Source organism: Chlorocebus sabaeus, chromosome 5, assembly GCF_047675955.1.
Source record: "Chlorocebus sabaeus isolate Y175 chromosome 5, mChlSab1.0.hap1, whole genome shotgun sequence".
In the NCBI taxonomy this organism is placed as follows: domain Eukaryota; kingdom Metazoa; phylum Chordata; class Mammalia; order Primates; family Cercopithecidae; genus Chlorocebus; species Chlorocebus sabaeus.
Window position 1 is genome coordinate 73056550 of NC_132908.1, and position 23821 is coordinate 73080370.

The 23821-nt window shown below is 38.5% G+C and overlaps 1 protein-coding gene across 1 annotated transcript in view; it reads left to right on the plus strand.

Moving 5' to 3' along the window:
* CNTNAP4 (contactin associated protein family member 4) overlaps positions 1-23821 on the plus strand; it is a 276813-nt gene that overhangs the window by 172802 nt on the left and 80190 nt on the right. The window contains exons 9-11 of the mRNA XM_007994117.3: positions 7734-7883; positions 13220-13391; positions 22156-22262. Of these exons, the coding sequence (XP_007992308.1) occupies positions 7734-7883; positions 13220-13391; positions 22156-22262 (429 nt within the window). The remainder of the gene's footprint in view (positions 1-7733; positions 7884-13219; positions 13392-22155; positions 22263-23821) is intronic.

The following is a 23821-nucleotide window of genomic DNA, read 5'->3' on the forward strand; positions in this document are numbered from 1 at the left end:
AGGCTGGAGTGCAGTGGCTCAATCTCAGCTCACCACAACCTCCACCTCCCAGGTTCAAGCGATTCTCCTGCCTCAGCCTCCCAAATAGCTGGAATTATAGGCATGTACCACCACACCCAGCTAATTTGGTATTTTTTAATAGAGACGGGGTTTCTCCATGTTGATCAGGCTGAAGCCAGCCCATTTCTAACCACTTTACAAGCATGTATAGTTAATATATTACTAGGCATAAGTCGTATAGAATACCCCATGAGATTTAAACATTTCTAAATGAATGTTTAAATTCATATGCAATATAATCTGTTATGATGTCATCTGACTTTGTATGGTTATTTTCATACTAATTATAAGGATACTAGACTAAATCTGAATGTCAGTACACTGAAGATAACACAAGTAAGATTTTACTTAAAAACTCTCTCTACCCTTTTTTTTCAGTTTCTTTCACGATATTATTTTTTGCTAGTTCCCGTGAAGCGAGTACATTCTGCACTGGAAAATAGACGACTTAAATGGTAGCTGTGTGGGTGGTCAGTTTATTCTCCCAAGGGGAAGACTTTCCACTTACGTTTCACGTATGCAATGCTTGATAATTAAACCAGTTGTCAGGATGTATTATAATGACTTTCAAGAGAACCACGTCTTTACTGATGGATTGCTATCACGTTGTACTAAATCTTTACATTATATAAGGATTAATTTTTCTTAGCTTCTGGAGATACATTTTACAAATCTTACATGTTTGAAAAACTCAACATTTTAATATATTTTATAATGAGATTAAGATGAAATTGTATTGAGAAAGAACTGAATTGTGCAAATGTTTGAGTTATCAGACTAAATTTTTAATATGTACAGTTTTGCAAATTGTCATTTGGAATTATTCAAAAATATTATGTCAGCTTAAATCATTTTTGAAATATTCACATTATATTAGTATAAATCATAAAACATATTAGCAGCACTATAAAATCCCTTATGACACAAAATATTTTTAGTCATTGGCACCTTTATAGATGTCAAAGCAAAAATCAATGAACAGTACAGTTTTATGTTCCTATGTAAAACAAAGTTTTTAATATCAAATTTGAGATTTCTGGTATGATTTTAGCATTTCTGCTGCTGTTTTTGTCTAACAGTGAAAATCAGGATTATAACCATTCATCTTGTCCCCATGGGCAGGGCCTGGCAGATGCAGGCTTGCAGTATTTGAGATGTTTCTGCATTTTTCTATTACTAAGCATTGTTGATTCTTGTGCCCCTGAGAGTGGAGCAGGCCCTTTGATTTGCTGCACCCAGGAGAGCGATTTTTGTCAATCCCCCTTCCTCCCTTTCACTGTTGAAATATTCCTAACTTTTGGGCTATACACCTGTCTCCCCTTAAACTCCTGCTCTCCACCAAAGTGATGGGTACCAACCACCTCCGTATTTTCATCTTGACAAGGGCTATCTAGTGATCTGGATCCTTAATTCTGATTAGTGACTACAGTTAGTCCGTATAAGAATGTCTGGCACTTTAGAGTGCTGAAATACACCTGGAAAGAGGCAACACCCTTTAGTGTTTCCCTAAGGAATGGCCTAGGTATAATTGCCTTTTGCACCTTTGCAGAACTCCTACCCTATATGGCAGGATGATTTTTTTGTTATACATCGTGCACTATAGATATGTGTTGTAGTCTTATGAGAGGGTGATGACAGCTAAGCTCTCATGTTTCTGATGCAATTTAGGACTGGAACTAGAAGACGATCTATAAAGAGGGAGTAGATACAAATCTTCCCTCTCCTGCTGTGTTTTGTGTGTTTATGTGATTTAGGCTGAAAGACAGAACAAAGAGAGCAACAGAAAGAGAAAGAGAGAGAGAACGTTCTAGTCCATAATCTTATCCTCTCCAACCCGCAATTGCAAACACTTCCATTTACTATTCCATCCTTCCATTATTCCAATTGGCATTGTCAGTGTTTTCCATCCAAAGACTGCGATGAACATATCTGGAGTTAAACAAGTTGAATTTATTGCTTATTGCAACAGAGAGAACACACCCTGGAAACCAAGGGTTGTGTGAAGACAAAAGTGTTAGGATGGCATAGGATTTGGGGTTGTGTTAGCTGATTTGAGGGAGGTTTCAAGGAAGTGAAAAATTGCTGTAGATGAAATGCTGTCGGGAAGTGAGGGTAATTCTACGATTAGCTATCTTTGTAAACCTTATCTAGAAGGATGAAGGAATGAAGTAAGGCTTAAGTTGTAATTGGTAAATACAAAACAAAACAATTGGTCATTCATAAGTATTGGGAGAGAGAGAAGTTTGTGTTTTGTTGTTTGTGCAGTAGCCTTGCTTCTGTCTGTGTTTAGACAAGATTATAAAGTAGTCATGACTTTTCCCCACCTTCATTTCATTATAGTCATAGAATGGCCTTGTCTGATGTTGGTGTTCTGTGTTATTGTTGACGTTCAACAGAAGAACACCAAAGCCTAGCCCTCAGTGCTAGCCAGATTCTTATAACACCAAGGTCTCACTGATGGTACCAGGCCATGTCCTAGCTGTTGGGACCTATTTTTCTTAGAGTTAATTGTTTAACTTGAGCAAAAAATAAAAAATAAAATAAAATAAAATAAGGGACACACCTGTCTTGCAGACAGGGCAGAGTGTAGGTTTTGGAGTCAGTCTTGGTTTTCTGTTTTCCTTCAGCTATCCAGCAAGTGGATATGACCTCGGTAGTTTCTTTTCCTCTCTGAGTCTCATTTCCTCCTTATTTAAGATGAAAATAATAATAGTTTTAGTGAAGATTAAATGATACTATGCATAGAAAGCTCCCAGTGTTTGTTATAAGTAATACCTCAGTAAAATTATTATTTTGTTATTATGACAACATGTTTCTTCCCAGACTTAAAAGTTCTGAGTAGTGGATGTCAGGAACAAGAAAACAAATTGAAATTCTATGATTTCTCTTTCTCTCTCCTGTTTCACAGTGGTGTGGCCCTTGAAAGGGGCCATCCTATTATCAGAGCCAGTAATGGAAAGTTGTATCCTTACAAAACAATTAGAATCTAATTTTAAATTAGGTAGAGTTAGTTGAAATGAGTTAATGGGACCTTTTGTGATTGTAGTAATAAATTCCAATTGACAGGTGTTAAGTCTCCTCATCATGGGTAAATAATGTTTGTTATAAAGGACGCTTGGGAAAAGCTGTCTGAAGTTTCCCCCACAAACACGGCACAACTTCATTCTGTTCACAACCTGTAACCTGCCAGCTTGTTAGATGAATGTGTTTGAATGTGTGCCAAATTACACAGTGGGTTGCTCTGGCAGTGTTTTGTTCTTAATCTATTTTTTGCTTCTGTATGAACAATAGGCCTCCCCAAGCCTTTTGGGTAATCCTGTTGCATGCCTAACCAATAACTGCCCAGAGCCCTGCTACTCAAAGTGTGGTCCCTGGACCAGCACTGGCTCAGTGAAATACTTTTAACTGATCTACGATGAGATGAATGTAAAAATTGAGATTAAACTCCTAGAAACTGGTAAAAAGAGATCACTGCAATATCTAAGCACATGGTTAGTGGGCTTGTATTTTACCTTTTATTTATTTTTTTGTTATTGTTTTATTTTATGTTTTAAAATTTTAGGTTTGGGGGTACAAGTGCTGGTTGTTACATGGGCATATTGCATTGTGCTGAGATTTGGGCTTCAATTGAATCCATTACTCAAATAGTGAACATGGTGCCTGATAGGTAGTTTTTAAATTCTTGTCCCATGCCCTCTTCCCTTCTGAAGTCCCCAGTGCCTGTTGTTCCCATTTGTATGACCATGTGTACCCAGGGATTAGCTCCTACTTATAAGTGAGAACATTCTGTATTTAGTTTTCTGTTTTTGTGTTAATTCACTTAGGATAATAATCTCTTCAGTTGCATCTATGTTGCTGCAAACAATGTTATTTCATTCTTTTTTATTGCTACATAATATTCTGTGATGTCTATATGCCACATTTTCTTTATCCATTCCGTCACTGATGGGCACTTAGGTTGATTCCATGTCTTTGCTATTGTAAATAATACTGCAATACATATGTAAGTGCAGGCATCTTTTTTGGTCAGCAGTCCTCAACCTTTTTGGCACCAGGGACTGTTTTCATGAAAGACAATTTTTCTATGGACTGTAAGGTAGGGGGATGGTTTCAGGATGATTCCAGCACGTTAAATTTATTGTGTACTTTATTTCTATTATTATTGTAATATATAGTGAAATAATTATACAACTCATCATAATGTGGAATCACTGGGAGCCCTGAGCTTGTTTTCCTGCAACTAGGTGGACCCATCTGGGGGTGATGCGACACAGTGACCATCAAGCATTAGATTCTCCTAAAGAGTGTGCAGCCTAGATCCTTCGCATGTGCAGTTCACAACAGGGTTCGAACTCCCAGGAGAATCTAATGCTGCCACTGATCTGATAGGAGGCAGAGCCCAGGCGGTAATGCAAGTGATAGGAGAAGCTGTAAATACAGATGAAGCTTCACTTGCCTGCCAGCCACTCACCTTCTGCTGTGTGATCCGGTTCCTAACAGGCCACAGACCCAGTATCGGTCCATTACCCTGGGGATTGGGGACCCCTATTTTTGGTAGAATGATTTATTTTCCTGAGGGTATAGATCCAGTAATGGGATTGCTGGGTCAAATAGTAATTCTGTTTTTAGTTCTTTGAGAAATCTCCAAACCGCTTTCCACAGAAGCTGAACTCATCTACAGTTCCACCAACAATGTACAAGCATTCCCCCTTTTTTTCTGCAGCCTTGCCAAAATCTATTTTTTCAGTAATTTATTTTCATCATATTTTATAAAAGTTTCCATTTGCAATAGATCAGAAAAATAAAATGTTCATCCCCACAGACAGTTTGAGAAGAACTGTTGGACACCAGTGGAAAGTCTAAAATGAAATAAGAGAAGTAGAGTCTTGCACACAGGGCTTTGGAAGTGAGATGTAGGAGAAATGCCAGGGGCAAGTGGTAGACTGGGAAGGGTCTGTACATATGACACAGAGAGTATATAAGAAAGTTCTCTCTAAATGAGTGAAATCTAGCTTAAAGGAAGCACTGGATGACAAATCTAGGACATCTGATTTATTTTAATCCAGTCCTATACCATCAAGGATTACATAACTCTATTCAGCTGTCTATTTCAGAGTCCACTCTTAGAAAATGTGTCTAAAAGTATCTAACCTACATTCTTCCTATTCCAGTTTTCAGGCCTCTCCTATTATCTTACACAAACCAAACCAGAGTTGGGTCTTCGATAATCTTTTTTGCTTCATGGATGTGATGTAAAAGTGAGCTTCTGTGCCCTGGCTAAAATTTGTGTTAGACTAAATACGTCCAGGGCAAAGACATGTAATCACCTAAGGCAGCTTTGATGCATTTTTGATCCAAATGCATGTAGTAGAAATTACTCGGGGAAATAAATCACATATATCAGAAAGGAGGTTTACATAAAATTAGTAAAGAAATCACATGCAATATCAGAAAACAGGCTGTTTGGGATTGATAGATTGCTTATATTTTTTGTTTACTAATTTGATCTGCAGAATCACACAGAGTTGACTATTCAAATGGATGTAAACCTGACTGGTAAATTCATGACAAAGACGCTTAGATTTCACATCTCTGCTCAATATTTAACTACAGAGCTCCTTGTAGAATCGATTGCCTGTAAGAGGAAAAGTCTATGCATTCTGATGGATTCATGATACTGGGGCTTCCTTAGGAGGGACTAGAGATTGCCTTTTAGAGGTGATAAGAATATCTCGATTTTTGATTTTAGCAACTTTTGACTTTATACATATATACATGTATATGAACTTGGAAAATACAGGAAAGTATGTAAGTAAATAAAAACAATCACATTTTTCCTTCATAAAAAAAAAAACAAAACAAAACAAAATAAAACCTGTTTCTTTCTTTCTTTTTTTTTGCCCGGGCTGGAGTGCAATGGTGCAATCTCAGCTCACTGCAACCTCTGCCTGCTGGGTTCAAGCAATTCTCCTGCCTCAGCCTCCCCAGTAGCTGGGATCACAGGCATGTTCCACTATGCCCGCCTAATTTTTTGTATTTTTGGTAGAGACAGAGTTTCTCCATGTTGGTCAGGCTGGTCTCTAACTCCCGACCTCAGGTGATCCACCTGCCTCAGCCTCCCAAAGTGCTGAGATTACAGGCATAAGCCACCGCACCTGGCCAAGAACATTTCTGTTCAGTCCCTTCTCATACTTACGTAAGAATATAGTTAGAGCCGGACACGGTGGCTCATGCCTGTAATCCCAGCACTTTGGGAAGCCGAGGTGGGCGGATCACGAGGTCAGGAGATCGAGACCATCCTGGCTAACATGGTGAAAACCTGTCTCTACTAAAAATGCAAAAAAAATTAACCGACTGTGGTGGTGGGCAGGGGGGCTGAGTCAGGAGAATGGCGTGAACCCGGGAGGCGGAGCTTGCAGTGAGCCAAGATCGCACCACTGCACTCCAGCCTGGGTGACGGAGTGAGACTCCGTCTCAAAAAGCAAACAAACAAATTAAAAAAAGAATATAGTTAGAATTGTATATAAATATAGAGAGAGTTTATTCTTATTGTTTATTATAGTTAAGTTCTCAAAAGTCTGTGAACACTGAATTAGGGAATACTGAACCTTTGCTCCTGGGGGAAATAACAGGGTTAGGTTCCTGGGAGCCTCTGTCACATTTTTTCAACCAGGCAATACATACTCTTGTTTTATGTGCGTTTCTGTTTAAGGACGTCTTCTTTAGTATAATGTTGTTGGCTCATTAACATTGGACTTAGGGCCAACAGCACCATAACTCATGCCTGAATGAAACTTATCTAACACATGTATTTTCTCCAAGAGACACATCACAGCCTTCTTGTTCTTAGGAATGCTAGTCAACAGTTCAGCCATGATGTTTGGGGGCCACTTTAAACAGTGAAATCACGAACAAACTTACAAAAATTTAAAGAAAATGTGATTTACTGTATGAGAGCTAAAGCAATAAGGGAGAGCATTGCCCTGTTTGACCTCAGCAGGAAATGTGGACAGGGCCGCTCAAGGTCTTTACTGCTCTGTGCATGTCCTCAAATGACTGAGAACGCCCCTTCAGATACTGATTTGAGAGTTATAAGTAAGTTCTAGTAAGGAAGCAAATTCTCAAATATAAAACCTACAAATTACGAGGATCAATTGCATAGACATGGCTTTTTCACAGTGCGTTATTTTTAACTTTACGTTATACCTGTAGACTTTCACTGTTTATTAATAGTTTATTCCAATATTGTTGTAATGATTGATGGTATAGTTTGCTAAATATTCTATTATCCTACCATAAAAAGGTGGTTATCAAAAAAGTATAAAGTAGCAGGTAAACCATTTTATTGGGTATATCTTTGAATTTTGGGAATTCCCAAATCCTTCCTCCCTAGGAAGGAAATTACATAGATGGAAGCTAAAATCAATCTATGACAAATAATTGAAATATTTTAACCATCCAGGATTGTCCAGGGTTGGGAATTTAGAATGCCCCATTTCCACACAGAGGATGTTGATTTCCCATTTGTCTCCCTTTCCTTGTTGATGTGATTGTGTTTAATTAATAGAGTTAAGAACTATAGCCAATTGAGTGATGTGTATATTGCTGTTTCTAACCAACTCCTTATAGTGCTCACTATTGAGAGAGATCTCTAACTGATTTCATCTCCCCAGGTGTCGGATTAAATGATGGGCAGTGGCATTCTGTCTCTTTATCTGCTAAAAAGAATCACTTGAGTGTGGCGGTGGATGGCCAGTTGGCTTCTGTTGCTCCTCCACTGGGGCCTGAGCAGATTTATTCAGATGGCACCTATTACTTTGGAGGTAAGAATAGGCACCAGGCTCTGTGAGCAACTGAACCATATTTGCATTAGTGCCCCCGTGTCTTGGTGAAGTCATCATGTTTTAACCAATGTGAATACTAAGGAATAATTTTTCACTGTCTTTGATCAGGGAAATTTTGGGTGGATCAAGTCGAAAAATTCTGACCTGAAATGCATTTCTGCAAGGCGGACTTACTTCTGTTTACAGTTTCTATAATGAGATTGATTTTGAGTAGGCCATCCTCTTTGGTTTTTTTATCTAAACCTTGTTATATTTTCCTAATGTTAAATGATCCTTGTATGTCTTCTGATTTTATGGGCTGATTTAATTGCAGTATTTTCTTGATTATGCCTCTTAGCTCCTTCAGAGCATCCTTATTGCTTCCCTACTGTCCAGTACAGAAGGACAATATTATACCAAAGGACAAATAATTTAACTTAATCAGCCCCAGCAACCTCTTCTCCTTGTTAAGCATAATGCACTGATACATTTGATGAAATCAGGGCATCAGCCTTCGACACCAGTTCATCTCCCTTAGAGAACAAAACAAATGAAGCGTCCACCTGCCCAGTAGATGTTTGTTTGAACTAAAAGCTTGGAAAAGAAAGCCCAAAAAATGGAAACCAATTTTTATCACTGGAAAATTGAAACAAATGTTCTTTTCCATTAGAAATGCAATGTTTTAAAACTGCCAGCAGTAAGACTCACTTCTAATCATGTTGAGGTGTTGCTTATGTTAGCGTTGTTTTGTCGTTGTTATGTTACATTTTAATAATTGCTTGTCTCTGGAATCATTTTTGAATTCGGTAGAGGTAGCCCAGTCTTTATTATTCACTAATAAAATACAAATTATTTTCTAAGTATTGACAGTGAGCACACAGTCCATGAATCAATTTATAGGATTCTAAAAGCAAAAGAACAAACAAAAAGACTGCTACATAATCCATTATTGTGAAAGGCTTCTTAGGGCCAACAATCTGAAAATATATAATCGCTTCCTTTACTGAGATGTTTAAACCGGGCTGCTTATAAAACCTTTTGGAATATGTGATTGATTTTATGGCAATCCGTAGTAACACATTCTTTTAATAAATAGTGAGATATGTAGAACAACTTAACCAAGAGCTTTCACTTCAAAGGAAAAGATTTAGAAGCACTAAAAGAGATAAGGGAAAAAATAGGCATATTGTTAAATGATGCAAAATAAAAGACTGGATAAAATTGTTTGTAAATCATGAAAATAGAATCATCATTCTTCACATATTTTATGTCCTTCATGTTCAGGTTTAACAATGCCTAGCTAGTTTATATAAATGTTTACTCTAGTGATTGCTTTTATTCATACTGTAATGTTACTGTATAGTAAAATATATCACACATGTACTCTGTAATTTTGCTTGTTTTTATTATGATACATATGATATACATCTTTTTAAAAAAACATTTTTGAATAGTTTTAGATTTACAGAAAAGTTGCAAAGATACAGATAGTTCCTGCACACCCCACATCCAGTTTCCTCTATTGTTCACACCTTACATCATATATACATTTTAAAGCTTACTAACCATTTTTCTTAAGTGTACACCTACCCATGTGTCCCTCTGCTAAAGAAACGTGATCAATGCGTGTCTGTCCCTTGCGTCATATCTTTTGATCTCCCACGTAAATGCTGTCCTGAATTTGGGTTTTATTCTTCCTTCATGTTTATTATAACTTTACATATATTAAGGTGTTTCTAAATAATATATTGTAAGAGTTTCCACAGTAAAACTCCAACTTTAGGGCTTTCTTAAAAAAATTACAAATCTCAAGTTTACTTAGGTATCTCTGTTTATTCAATCATTTTTTCTTTCTTTTTTTTTTTTTATTAGACTTTAAGTTCTAGGGTACATGTGCATAACGTGCAGGTTTGTTACATATGTATACTTGTGCCATGTTGGCGTGCTGCATTCAATCGATGTTCTTTCACATCAGAATATGCTTGACCTTGGCATGAGATTCTGTTGGTCATTAAATACAAGCCCTGCAAAATCCAGGCCACCCTAACAGTTCCAGGGCTGGAAACAAGGAGCCGAATGACAGCAAAAGGCCTGCTGCCAAACTCTGCCCTGTACTTCCCAGCCTTGTGCTTCCAGAACCAGGTTAAGGAGATCCATCTTCCAGGAAGCCCATTTAGGGGTTTCGGACTGGAAATTCTGGATCCTGGGAGTGAACTGGAGGGGAAAGGGTTCTAAGTGGACACATCACCTTTTCCTGTGAGGCCTTTTGGTACCATAGGCAAGAGCATGACTGGAGGAGGGCTAAAGTAGGGTCCCTAAAATGCAAGACTGGCACAGGGTCCTAGGTGGTACAGGCAGTGGGGTGATCAACTCTTGCCAACTTCAGCTGAAAGTCCTTCATCCTGGGAACAACCTCCCTCCCCAGTTCTCGGGTAAACTGTGACAGTCGTTCATCCGGCAAAGTTCTATGTAGATGAGGCTGCGCTCTATCACTAGGATCTGTGTTGTCTAGGTGGAAAGTGTTTTTTAGATAATTCTTCAGCCAGTTCATGTTCAAGTAAAAAGTTATTCTGTGTTGTGAGACACGTCTCATCGGTTCTCCTTCTCTCTCAATTTAACCGCAAGTTACCAGTTATTTTATCTGGGCTGTTCCAACAGCCTGGGTTATAGCTCCACTCTTTACCAGTCTTGACAGTGGCTGTCATATTGGGAGAGTGGGCTGCTCCTGGACTAGCAGCACTCTATATATTCCACCCCAGACTTCTATTATCCAGCCATCACTTTTTACTCTGGACTTTTTCTTCCACCCTCAAACAGGTGCTTTTCACAAAGTCAGACTGCATTGTGGTGGTACATTCTGCTCAGCTTTTATCATTTATAAATTACACATTTTAAACTTAGATTCTCTAAATTCAGAATGACTGAGTGTCTCATTTCTGTAAATTCCCCCATGGAATCTTTTGCAGTGCCTAACACGCCATGCAGCACAAGCTGGGGATACTGTGTGCAAAATTCTCACATCCCCCTCCCTTGTGTAAAGCAAACATTCTCCATCCAATGAACTGACTACAGCACTGTGAAGTCTAACCTGACATCTCACTTCTGCTGCAGTGACATATAGCGATAATTTATCTGTTATCCTCAGAGGTGCTTAACATGCTGACTGCCTCCAGTAATGGATCCATCCATTAATTCAGCATTAAGTATTCTTCAGAAATCTTCCTATTTTAGGACTTTCATCTCAAATTGGGCTCAGTGCTGAACTTCTCTCTGGTATTGCATTATATTAACTTGTTGCTGCCTCTTATCATAGACTAATGAGGCTAACCTGGGTTGAACCCCTCTTTGTTCGTAGAATCTCTTGCTTACTGAACATTGTAGCTAGGAATATGAATTGCCTCATGATAGGATAGTATGCTTTCTGTAAAATTCCATGATCTTTCCTTGTGACTCTGGGTTTGCTTAGCTTTGTTCCCTACAGGCATATTGCACAATTTATTTTATTCTGAATTAGTTTGAGATGTGTCAGGAAACGCCACCTGGAGAAAAGAAGATTAGCAGAGTTATTTGTATTCCTGGCATATTATAGTTGCTTCAAAATATTATTGAACTATTATCCTTTCAGTTGTTACCCTAACATTCTTAATTGGCTAATAAGTCATTCAGAATACATACTGAGATTATGGTAACCATATCTTATACTACAGAAGAAATTTAAGCACTGGAAATGTGTGTAGTACCATGTACAATAAATTAACACTCAAAAAGCTTTGATGAATTTATCTTGATACATTAAATTTGAAACTTCAAAGTCTCTATTAGGTTAAAATAAGATGTTTCAGTGTCTGATAATAGTTTTAAATTTGAACGTTGTCCTTTACTTGCCATATAAATGTGTTTTGTCAGGAAAACAAAGCATTAAGGAAAAATATTATCAGTCAAACAATGTAATTATAGTGGAAATTCACAAGTAGAAAACTAGTCTGGATTGTACAGGAATTAAGAAGTCGCTGACTCACTTCTTATTCTTTGAAATTGTGATAGTGTTTGATGATTATCATGGCAAATAAAGATTAATTAAAAAATAACCACCCATCTAGTCTCTATGTCCATGGGTTCATTTGTTTTGATTTTTAGGTCTCACAAATAAGTGAGAACACATAATGTTTGTCTTTCTGTGCCTTGCTTATTTCACTTAACATAATGACCTCCAGTTCCATCCATGTTGTTGCAAGAGGCTGGGAAGGGTAGTGGAGTTTGGGGAGAAGTAGGGGCTTGTTAATGGGTACAGAATACCATTAGAAAGAATCAATAAGACCTACTGTTTGATAGCACAATAGGGTAACTATAGTCGTTAATAAATGTGCACTTTAAAATAATAAAATAGTTTAATTGGATTGTTTATAAAACAAAGGGTAAATGCTTGAGAGGACGAATACCCCATTCTCCATGATGTAACTATTTCACATTGCATGCCTGTTTCAAAACATCTCATGTACCCGTATATACACCTACCATGTATCCATACAAATTAAAAATGGAAAAAATGTAATACATGTATTCATACTCCATAAACTTATTATTCCACTTGGATAGAGAAACATTTAGAATGCCATTAGACCACAGACAATAATGGTTAATATTGTATTTATTATTTAAATAATTATAAACAAGCCTTATATAAATGCTAGAAAAAATCAATGTAAATGAAACATTCTTTTATGAGGCAAAGAATAAAATCAAACTGTGAAATATTTTTGATATTAAACCATCAAGACTTACTAAAATCCTTGTGTATATGGTTCCTTTATATATAGGAAAATGCAATAATTAATTAGATAAACAGTTGGTAATTTTATTCCAAGCCAAGAGAACCCATTTTCCAAATAGTTAGCTTTATAAATACAAAGACATTTCACCATTATTAATGTGTCTTTTCTTATACATAGTATATGCTTTCATCTTTTATGTTCTTAATTGTGCAATTCAAAAGACTAAATTCCCATCAGTAAGTTATATACAGTTTAATATTGCTGGCTGGCATGTTTAGGATTCTGGAGCTAATGTTTATATTTTTCAAATCTAGATCAAGCTAATATCCTTGCACATTATTATAATACTAGTGACTTCCTGGGAATGCTATGTAAATAAAAAATTCTTTGTATGAATTTCAGTTTGTAATTTAGATCAAACTAATAATGACTGCAGTCATTATTGCCTCCTTTAATACAGAAAATAATCATATGCCTCTTTCTTTTATTTTTTAAATGAAGTTGTCCATGATACTGAATTCTGATTCTTTATGATGTGTACTTGTTTTATTTTGTTTTTATCAGGTTGTCCTGACAAAAGCTTTGGATCCAAATGTAAAAGTCCACTTGGTGGATTTCAGGGATGTATGAGGCTCATTTCTATCGGTGGCAGAGTGGTAGATCTGATTTCAGTTCAGCAGGGGTCCCTTGGGAACTTCAGTGACCTTCAGATAGACTCGTGTGGCATCTCAGACAGGTAAGGGCAATCTCACTTCATTTCGACCTCCTTTCAAACTTTGGCGTCGGATTAAAATTTATGTATAAGATGAGCAATTATTCTCTTCTCTTCCCCGTTCTTATCTGTTCCACAGGAAATGGAGTGTATTTTCATTACAAATAAGAAAAAATGCACACTTTGTTTAAATGTCATGTTTTAAATGACAGAATTTAGAAGACTTGGCCAAGTTATGTATGGCTACATATGTACACATGCTACCAGTTCTCAAAAGATACTGTTGATGCTGCTGTAATTTTAGAGAAGTATAGATGTGTTAAAAAATATGTCATTAAACTCAATATATTAAGGCACTTGAACAGTAAAATTGATCATCAGGTACCAATACATTTGAGACTATGTGGTTAGTTATCAAACTGGCATTTGCTACCCTGACAGCGGAATATTTTCCAAGGCAGGGGAATTCAACTGGTTGCACTTCTCCTAATGTTCCTCTTTAACAGCCCATTACCATCTTCTTGCAGGGAAAATGAAAGCAAACTTCTCTAGAGAAGCTTGGGGTTGTGGTATTGATCAAGGTATAAGGATGATCAAAGAGTTTCAACAAGAGCATCAGTACAGGACATGACAAGGCAGGACTTGAGAATTAATTGTGGAGGACAAATCACTTTGAAAATAATATATATTTTTGGCTGGGCGCGGTGGCTCATGCCTGTAATCCCAGCACTTTGGGAGGCCAAGGCAGGTGCATCACCTGAGATCAGTAGTTTGAGACCAGCTTGGCCAACCTGGTGAAACCCCGTCTCTACTAAAAATACAAAAATTAGCTGGGTATGGTGGCAGTTGCCTGTAATCCCAGCTACTCGGGAGACTGAGGCAGGAGAATCATTTGAAGCAGGGAGGCAGAGGTTGCAGTGAGCCAAGTTTATGCCATTGCACTCAAGCCTGGGTGACAGAGCAAGACTCTGTCTTAAATAAATAAATAAATAAATATATAAATAAAATTTTTTGAGACAAGATCTGGCTCTGTTGCCCAGGCTGGAGGGCAGTGGTGCGATCTTAGCTTACTGCAACCTCCACCTCCTTAGCTCAAGCCATCCTCCTATCTCAGCCTTCTGAGTCGCTGGGACTACAGGCACACAACACCAGGCCTAGCTAATTTCTGTATTTTTTGGTAGAGACAGGGTTTTGCCATGTTGCCCAGGATGGTCTCAAACACATGAGCTCAGGCTGTATGCCCACTTCAGCCTCCCAGAGTGCTGGAATTACAGGTGTGAGCCACTGCACCCAGCGAAAAATAATAATTAATAGTTAGTAATAATTGAAACCTGTGGTTAGGCATGAGCAACTATAACTAAGTCATCTTGCCAGTCATGCTTTAATATCAAGGCTGTTAATTTTAATTATTGAGTTTAATGGAATGTCATAACCATTACAGATTAAACAATTTTTAAAACAGTGTGACCAAATTAGCCTCTACCCTGTAGTAATGTTCAATATGTATTTTGAATAAATACATAAATTAGGCGCATCAAAAGTAACTTTTTACTTTTATGAGATGTTTTGTCAACAAAAAGACTCTTCTATTTGTATCCAGCAGACCACTCAGTAATATTTGTCAATCCTGTTTCGAACACTGATAGATACTTCATGATGTCCAGAAAACAGTGATAATCACCATATTCAGCAATAAGAGTAGGACATAATTTCCTCCCCACAAATACTCATTTATTTATTTATAACAATTTGCAGAGAAAACACTTCTTTCTATAATGAAAGATGATATGAAAAGAGAGAATTTAGACATTAAACCTCAACTGGCTTGATTTGGGGATTGCATGACTTCTGGGTCCATTTGTTGTAAACTTGTCCGTAGTTACAACCTTAACAGCTCTGGAACCTAAAACCTGATTTGGGGGAGGGCACACAGAGAGGCTTTCTGGGCCTGGCTTCTCAATATAAGGCTTTCTCACAGAGGCAGGGACTCCCCAACCCCTGATGGGGAGCAGCCATCGGGGAAACTGGCAGCGAGAGGCTCAGCCATGCACACTGTGGGTGGTAGTGCGTGTTGATGATCTTGGATTGCAGAACATTCATTTGGTACAAGTGTATCTACCCTTTGTCCTATGTGGACATGTTCTGGAGCTGCCATTTCACACAAGGACTCCCGGTTGCCTGCTTTCTGAAGGTACATACTTTCTGTAAAATAGAGGACCATCAGCACATTTGGAGAATATATCACTTTAGTACTATACCTTAAAAATGCTTTTCAGAAATAGTAAATTATGGGTAGAACTTGACTATACATTTTCTTTTTAAAAGACACTTTAGGCTAACAGTAACCCTAACAATCTTAAAAATATAGCAAAAATCAAAGTCACATTTGCATACTTTTTAAATTTCCAGGTGTATCTCTAAACCTGTTGTCTTACACTCAGAAGAAGATATATATTTAGTTTGGTCTTATATCCTATACTTACTGACATGGCATCCCAAGATGGATGGCATCCCAAGAATTAAATGGAGCCTTTTAGAAAAAGGTCTGTGTACCAGGCCTTATGCTAAGCACTTAACATGAATGAGCATTTAAATCAAGCCTCACAAAATCTCTTAGAACCTGTTCTTAATAGTGTTTGTTTCCTATAAATGTGGAAACAGATGCACAGAGAGAATAAGTTGGCTAAAATGACATGGCTAAGAAAAGGCAGAGCCCAGCCTCTAGCCCAAGCACCGTGGATCCAGGGAAGTCTCCCTGAAATGTTTGCCTGCCATGCCATGCAGCACCTCTGGGTGCAAGTTAATGTTTGGGGTGGTTAATATTTAATCCATGCATAATAAATGTATCATTTGATGGTTCAATAAACTGTAATTAAAAACAGGCAGTAACAGCCAGCCAGACATGGTGGCTTACACCTGTAATCCCAGCACTTTGGGAGGCCAGGACGGGTGGATCACCTGAGGTCAGGAGTTCAAGACCAGCCTGGCTAACATGGCGAAACCCCGTCTCTACTAATAATACAAAAAAATAAAATAAAATAACAAAGTCGAGTGTGGTGGTGCACGCCTATAATCCCAGCTCCTTGGGAGGCTGAGGCAGGAGAATCGCCTGAACCCAGGAGACGAAGGTTGCAGTGAGCCAAGATTTTGCCATTGCACTCCAGCCTCAGCAACATGAGTGAAACTCCGTCTCCAGAAACCAAAACAAACAAACAAAAAAACAGGCAGTAACGTTAAACACATTAACAATCTGAGAGGAACTTAAAACAAGGCAGGTTTTTAAAAAACTATAATTGACTTTAAGTTAGCTCAAAGCTAAACATAAAGGTGTAAATACAAATGCACACACGTGTTCATGTTTATACCACATGGCTATTCACACACACTCTCTATACACATGCACCAATGTGACCTTTGCACACCGTTTCTCTCACGTGGACACTCATATGCTCATTCACATAGCCCAAAGCTCCTTACACATTCACACACCATCCTTACACACGTTTATACAACTCACATATTAATCCTTACTCATGCACACTCACACCCGAACACAACCATTGTTTTACACTTCTACACTTATGAGTCATTCCCACATGTCTTATGTTCACATCTTCCTTACACAGAGTCACTCCCTGCACGCGCGCACACACACACACACACACACACACTCTTAGAAGCCCTCCCCTTGTCCTCTGTGGACATGCAGCAGGGTGGCCCTCAGTCCAGGGGCTTCGGAGACGGATGGCTGAGGGGTGAGTACAGAACTGAAAAGGCGGCTGCTGTCCAGGTCCCCACATCTGGGGCCGAAATGTGAGTGGGGCTGGGGCAAGAGTGATGGCTACTAAGACAAAAATTCTTACGAAGTTGCTTGGGTGTAAAACACTTATTAAAGAAAATTGTTAAGTATATCAGTTGGTATCAAAGCACACCTGGGCTGCAGAGAGACCCCCTGACGGGAACTAACAGGTTGTTGAGTGACAATGTACACCTTGTGACCTTAGCAAGCCCAGCACCCAACTCCTGGCTTCCTTGCCTCCAGCCTCTGCACCTCCATCACCTGTCCTTCCAGTCCACTTCTGTTACTCAGCCCTCGGGCTCTGGCCTCCAGCCTCCACGGCACCGTCCTCCACAGGCCCGTTGTTTTCCTCCTCGTTTCTGGTGGAGTTTCTACCTGCCTACCTTCCCTCCCCTCTTCTCCTTGGAGCCCCCAAGCCTGCCCTTTGTTCCTTATGCTGACATACGGGGTTTATTCCAGTTGATTTGAAGATCATGGTGTTATTCTGCCTCCTCTAATACTGCAGGCATGCCCCTTTTGGAGGCGAGTGCTAGGGATATGAGGAGCTTGGTTCTTGTCAATATCAAAGTTTTGAGGAAGAATGTAAGATTTGAATTGTGGTGGTCACCATTATCCTAGCACTCACTGGCACTTAGGTTTATTTCCCTAACTGTGATAATGTTGTATAGAGCTTACTTCAATATTAATTCCAGCAAATCTTTACATTGTATGAAAGCTTTTGAAATTTACATTGTGATGGACAGGGAATCAGGAGAAATCAAAATCTTACTATCACTTTAGGTTTGGGTGTGTTGATGTAAGCATTTGTTCAAGTTCACAAGCAATGGAAATGATGGCAGTGTCCAAGGAAAAGCTTTAGTGGCTAGAGAAAATGGGTTAATGAATTGTTTTATCTTGTATTGTAGTGAGTAGGGAGGAGAAAAGTGTAAAATACAACAGTTTAGAACATTTGGTGAGAATGAGTACTATAGAACATAAATTGTCATAGGTTACCAGTAGTAAACATTACAATAATATAATGACTTTAAATAAAAGTCACAATTTAATCTTTCACATTTGAATTAAAAATATGAAAAATCTGGTCTAACAAGAATCAAGAAAAATGGACTCAGTTGGTCTTTTTGAAGCAGATCAAATAGAAATAGCATATGTATCACAGCCATTTAAGAGTCATTCTTTTGGATTTTAGGCAAAGCCACTTATATTGAACTCCTTTTAAAACATGGTTTGAGGTTTGCTACAGAATAACCTTTGGTTTTCTGTTCCTGCATTAGTTTGCTAAGAATAGTGGACTCCAGCTCCATCTATGTTCCTGCAAAAGATGTGATATCATTCTTTTTTTATGACTGCATAGTATTCCATGGTGTCTGTGTACCACATTTTGTTTATCTGGTTTATCATTGACGGACATTTAGGTTGATTCCGTGTCTGCCATTGGGAATACTAATGCAATGAATACAACGTGTTCTTACTTATAAGTGGGAGCTAAATGATGAGGACACGTAGACACAAAGAAGGGAACAACACATACTGGGACCTGTTGGAAGTTGGAGGGTGGGAGGAGGGAGAGGATCAGGAAAAATAACTAATGGGTACGAAGCTTTATACCTGGGTGATGAAATAATCTGTACAACAAACCTTCATGACACAAGTTTACCTGGTGACAAACCTGCACATAAGTTACCCCTGAACTTGAGAGTTAAAAAAATAAAAAGACATGAATATACTCCATAGGGGGAAATAAAAGCCTTTTCTGAATAATGTCGTTTCTGGTTTGATTACCAACTAGAATTGTTATTGTTTTAATATTTTAAAGTCTCCCTGTTTTTACACATTGTCATTGATTTGAAATCTTAAAATTAATCATGACACATTTTTGAATGAATTCCTGTGAATCTATAAAAATGCTAAATATGTATAAACTTAATGGATATGAAGAGATGGTCATTATTAATTTTTGGTTTCTTAAAAAGCAGATTGTAAAGTAGCATTTCCTTATGATTATATTTATGGACATACACACAGATCTGTAAGTTTGTAGTGGTCGTTCATAGGCAGTGAGATGCCAATGACATTTCTTTTTTATTTTTTCCTGGATTGTTTAATTTCTGTACAGTGGACATCTCTTTTTTGTAACCAGGAAAAATACACAATATTGTTTTTAGTTAAAAATTGGAAAAAATTCTGTAAGCAAAACATGAAGTTTCCATCCTTTGTTTTAATAAAGGAGATGGCAAACCTGTAATCCCAGCACTTTGGGAGGCCAAGACAGGCAGATCACGAGGTCAGGAGATCGAGACCATCCTGGCTAACATGGTGAAACCCTGTCTCTAGTAAAAAATACAAAAAATTAGCTGGGCATAGTGGCAGGCGCCTGTAGTCCCAGCTACTTGGGAGGCTGAGGCAGGAGAATGGCGTGAACCCAGGAGGCAGAGCTTGCAATAAGCCGAGATCGCGCCACTGCACTATAGCCTGGGCAACAGAGCGATACTCTGTCTCAAAGAAATAAAAATAAAAATAAAAATAAAAGAGATGGCAGAAACCCTATTATGAATATATTCTTGGCAGGTTTTGTAGATTTTTTTTAAAGCTTGGATTTTTTTGTAGATTTTTTTTTTTTTTTTTTTTTAATGAGACATTTAAAGCCTTGGTCTCTTGGTGTGTTTCATTCTGAATCCTAAAAGGGATCAATAATTTGATCAGGGCTATTTGATCAAGTTCCCGAACTGTTTGCTCATGCTGCTCTAGCTGTCTCAGTAACTTTTTACCGCACCTCTAAGCCGAAAGATAGACCTAACACTTTGATTTTAAAAGTGGTTTAGCTACGAATAACTTAATAAGTATTTATTTCCTTACAACTGGCTAACAGTGTCAGTGAGATGAGGCCATCTGTGTTTGCTTATTGGTGCTTAAAGAAGTTAGGTTCCTACCTCCCCAGAGACTGGGAAATAGGGGCTCTATCTTTCTTAATGCTTACATTTCAAGGGGGTGGCTCCCAGGTCCTTGAAAGACATTCCTGGGTTGTAAAACTGGCAAGAGGCTGGGAGAAGATTTATATCTGAAAGGCACAAAGAAAGAATTGATCACGGAAAGTTTTCTAAAGTAAAGGCTCTAAGATAAGAGAGGTCAAGTGCCTATAGTCAGCAAGAAACCTATCCAAATTGTGATTAAGCTGAGGGAAATGTTAGGGCCATTTTAGTCTTTATTATCAGGAAAAAAAAATCCATAATATCCTTTTCAGTTAAAACTGGAAAAATTCTGTAAGCAAAACAGGAAGTTCTCCTCCTTAGTTTTAATAAAGGAGATGGTAAAAACACCATCACAAATATGTTCTTGCAGGTTTTGTAGTTTATTTAGTTGTTAATCTGTAATAAATGAGGGCATTTAAAGTCTTGATCTCAATTTACCTTTCATTCTAAATCCTAAAAGTCATCACAAATCTGATCAGGGCTATTTTAGTCAATAACAAAACATTCCAAACTTTTTCATCTATGGTGCCCTATGTGTCTCGGTAATTTTCACCGTGCCCCTAGGCCAAAAGACATTCCTAACACTAGAAATATATCCCTAACCTTAAAAAGTGGTTTGGGTCCAAAAAACTAACAAATATGCCATAACAACCTAGGAATCTTTTGAAAAAAGTAATATACATGATTTGGAAAATAATTATTTTTAATTAAACACAATTACTTAGTATTTGGACATGTGTGCCTGTTGAACACACCACCGTGGAGGCGAAAGCCTGTAATCCCAGCTACTCCAGAGGCTAAGGCAGGAGAATACAGGAGGCAGAACCGCTGTTAGAACCCAGGAGGCGGAGCTTGCAGTGAGCCGAGATGGTGCCACTGCACTCAAGCCTGGGCAACAGTGAGACTCTGTCTCAGAAAAAAAAAAAAAAAAAAACCAAAACAGCAACAACAACAAAAGCAGATGAGACTCCAGTAGCCTCATTCAATGTTGATTTCACGTGGTACTTGCTTTTTAAAACATCAGTTACAGCCGGGCGCGGTGGCTCACGCCTGGAATCCCAGCACTGTGGGAGTCCGGGACGGGCGGATCACGAGGTCAGGAGATCCAGACCATCCTGGCTAACACGGTGAAACCCCGTCTCTAATAGAAATACAAAAAAATTAGCCGGCCGTGGTGGCAGGTGCCTGTAGTCCCAGCTACTCGGGAGGCTGAGGCAGGAGAACGGCGTGAACCCGGGAGGCGGAGCTTGCAGTGAGCAGAGATGGCGCCGCTGTACTCCAGCCTGGGTGACTGAGGGAGACTCTGTCCAAATAAATAAATAAATAAATAATCAATTACTAAAACCCTGCTCTTCAAGGATAGGATGTGATTAAAGGGAATATATAATGATCTAATGTTGAAACTAAATTACCTCAGGCTAGTTAGTAAATCACACAGTGTTTGATAGGTGCTGAGTATGACAGATATTTCTCTTGAAGACTTAAATTATCCTGGGAGTCCCTATAAGTTCTGTTTTGCACCTTAGAGCACCCCGACACACTGCTTGAAATTTGTGAGTCTATACTGTGTATTCTTCTACATTCCTAGAAGTACACCTCAAGTGAAGAAAGATATTCCTCTGTCTTCCTTTTATCTTTTCTTCTATCTTTATTCCTTCTCCTTTCAGTGTTCGAACAATGTAGCAATTCAGTGTGATAAAATGTTGTTTCATGTATGCTATGGATATTTCTGCCAACATATTGAATCCATGTTATGTCACTTAGGGAAAATGAAGGGCTCTGATATAGTGAGACGTGTTGAAAATTAAGCAGTCACAACTACCTGAGAATTGGCTGAAATCTGATGAATGTATTGATCTAAGGTTTAGTTTTGTGATTAAAGTGATTAATAACAGACTGAAGCATCATTAGTCATTATGTTATAGTTGAAATGTATCTTTCTTATGACCATGTATAAATGGTCAGTACTTTAAGATATCTAAAAATGGAAACTGGTGATTGTATCTGCACCTTCTTTTAGGTGTTCACCCAACTACTGTGAACACGGTGGGGAGTGTTCCCAGTCCTGGAGCGCCTTTCATTGTAACTGTACCAACACTGGTTACAGAGGAGCTACTTGCCATAACTGTAAGCGGAATACATCTGCTTTTTCTTGCCCCTGTGATGGTTTCTTTGTCCCATTTCCCTTTTCATTCCTGTGTGTATATATGTCTGTTCTGTGCAAACTCAGCATCCAGTTGTTAATCTACGTCTCATTTCATAAAATGGTCAAGATAGCCTATAGAAGTACATAATATGAAACAGGTGAGAAAAGAGGAGGATACCTGGCAAAGGGAAAATACATTCAGAAGATGAAAGGTAGCTAAGGATCGAAAACAAATAAAATGCAGAAAGTGAATTTTGTTATCTTGCTCTGTTACTTGAATTGGGCCAGCATTTTGACACTAAACTTTCTAGAAGGCACAGTACAAGTGGAAACGTACTCAGTTACCAAATTCTTATTATTCATGGAATTAAACAAAGAGATTCTCAGAAACAACCCTGGTTGGACTGGGGTGGGGTGGTTTGCGGCATGAAGATTCAGATATCCAATAGGGACTAGATGTCATGGTCTATTTGGAGAGCTATAACATAATGCCATAGCCTAGGTTATTTACAAACTGCAGAAATGTATTTCTCACCATTCTGGAGGCTGAGAAGTTCAAGATCAAGATGCCAGCAGATTAGGTGAGGGTGTGCTTCCTGGTTCATAGACTTCCATCTTCTCACAGTGTCCTCTCATGGTGGAAGGGCTGAGGGATCTCTCTGGGAAATCTTTTACAAGAGCACTAAATCCCACTAATGAGGGCTTCACTCTCATGGCCTAATCACTTCACTAAGGCCCTACCTCCAAATACCACCATACTGGGGACTAAGTTTCAACATATATGTTTTGAGAGGACACAAACCTTCAGTCTGTTGCACAGATAATCCTTATATTATCTTGCAACCCTATTTGATGAGGGTGATCAGGAAAAGGGTGGTAGATAATGATTAAATTTTGGTGGTAGATAGTTAATGTTATTCAATGCTTTCTAAATGCCAGGTACTGATCCAAGATTTTATACGTCCTAGCTCGTTTAATTCTGATGGTCACCCTAGTAGGTGAATACTATTATAGGCAACTTACTTATAAAGAAATAGGTATTAATCTACTTGTTCAAGGCTACTTAAAATAGTTGAGGCAGAGTGAGGATGTGGACATGTGACATCATCTTCTAGAGCCTGGGATAACAACCAATATCCCTTTTTTCCTATATTACGAATCATGAATTTTTTTTTCTGATCAAATGGCTTGCATATGTTGTGAGGCTCATGTTATTTCATTGTCCAATTGTTCCGGGGCACAAATGGGAAGACCAAAATGCCCATTTTTCTGCCATTTTTTCTGATTATTACTGACATTTCTGAGCAACTGAAGTAATACTACCTCCTATATCCTTGATTTAAGACGTGGGTGTTAGGTATAAAGCCATCAGTCTCACCACCCTTTGTCTATTACACTGTGCTCCTGCCAGAGTTGAGATTGGAATCCTGGGCTCCCAGCTCTGGCGGCCTGCACAGAGGACCCTCAGAAGCCCTGATTTGGGGCTGGGGAGGACATCACCAAGAGAATCTCCCAGCTCTACCACTATTGCTGGAGTCAT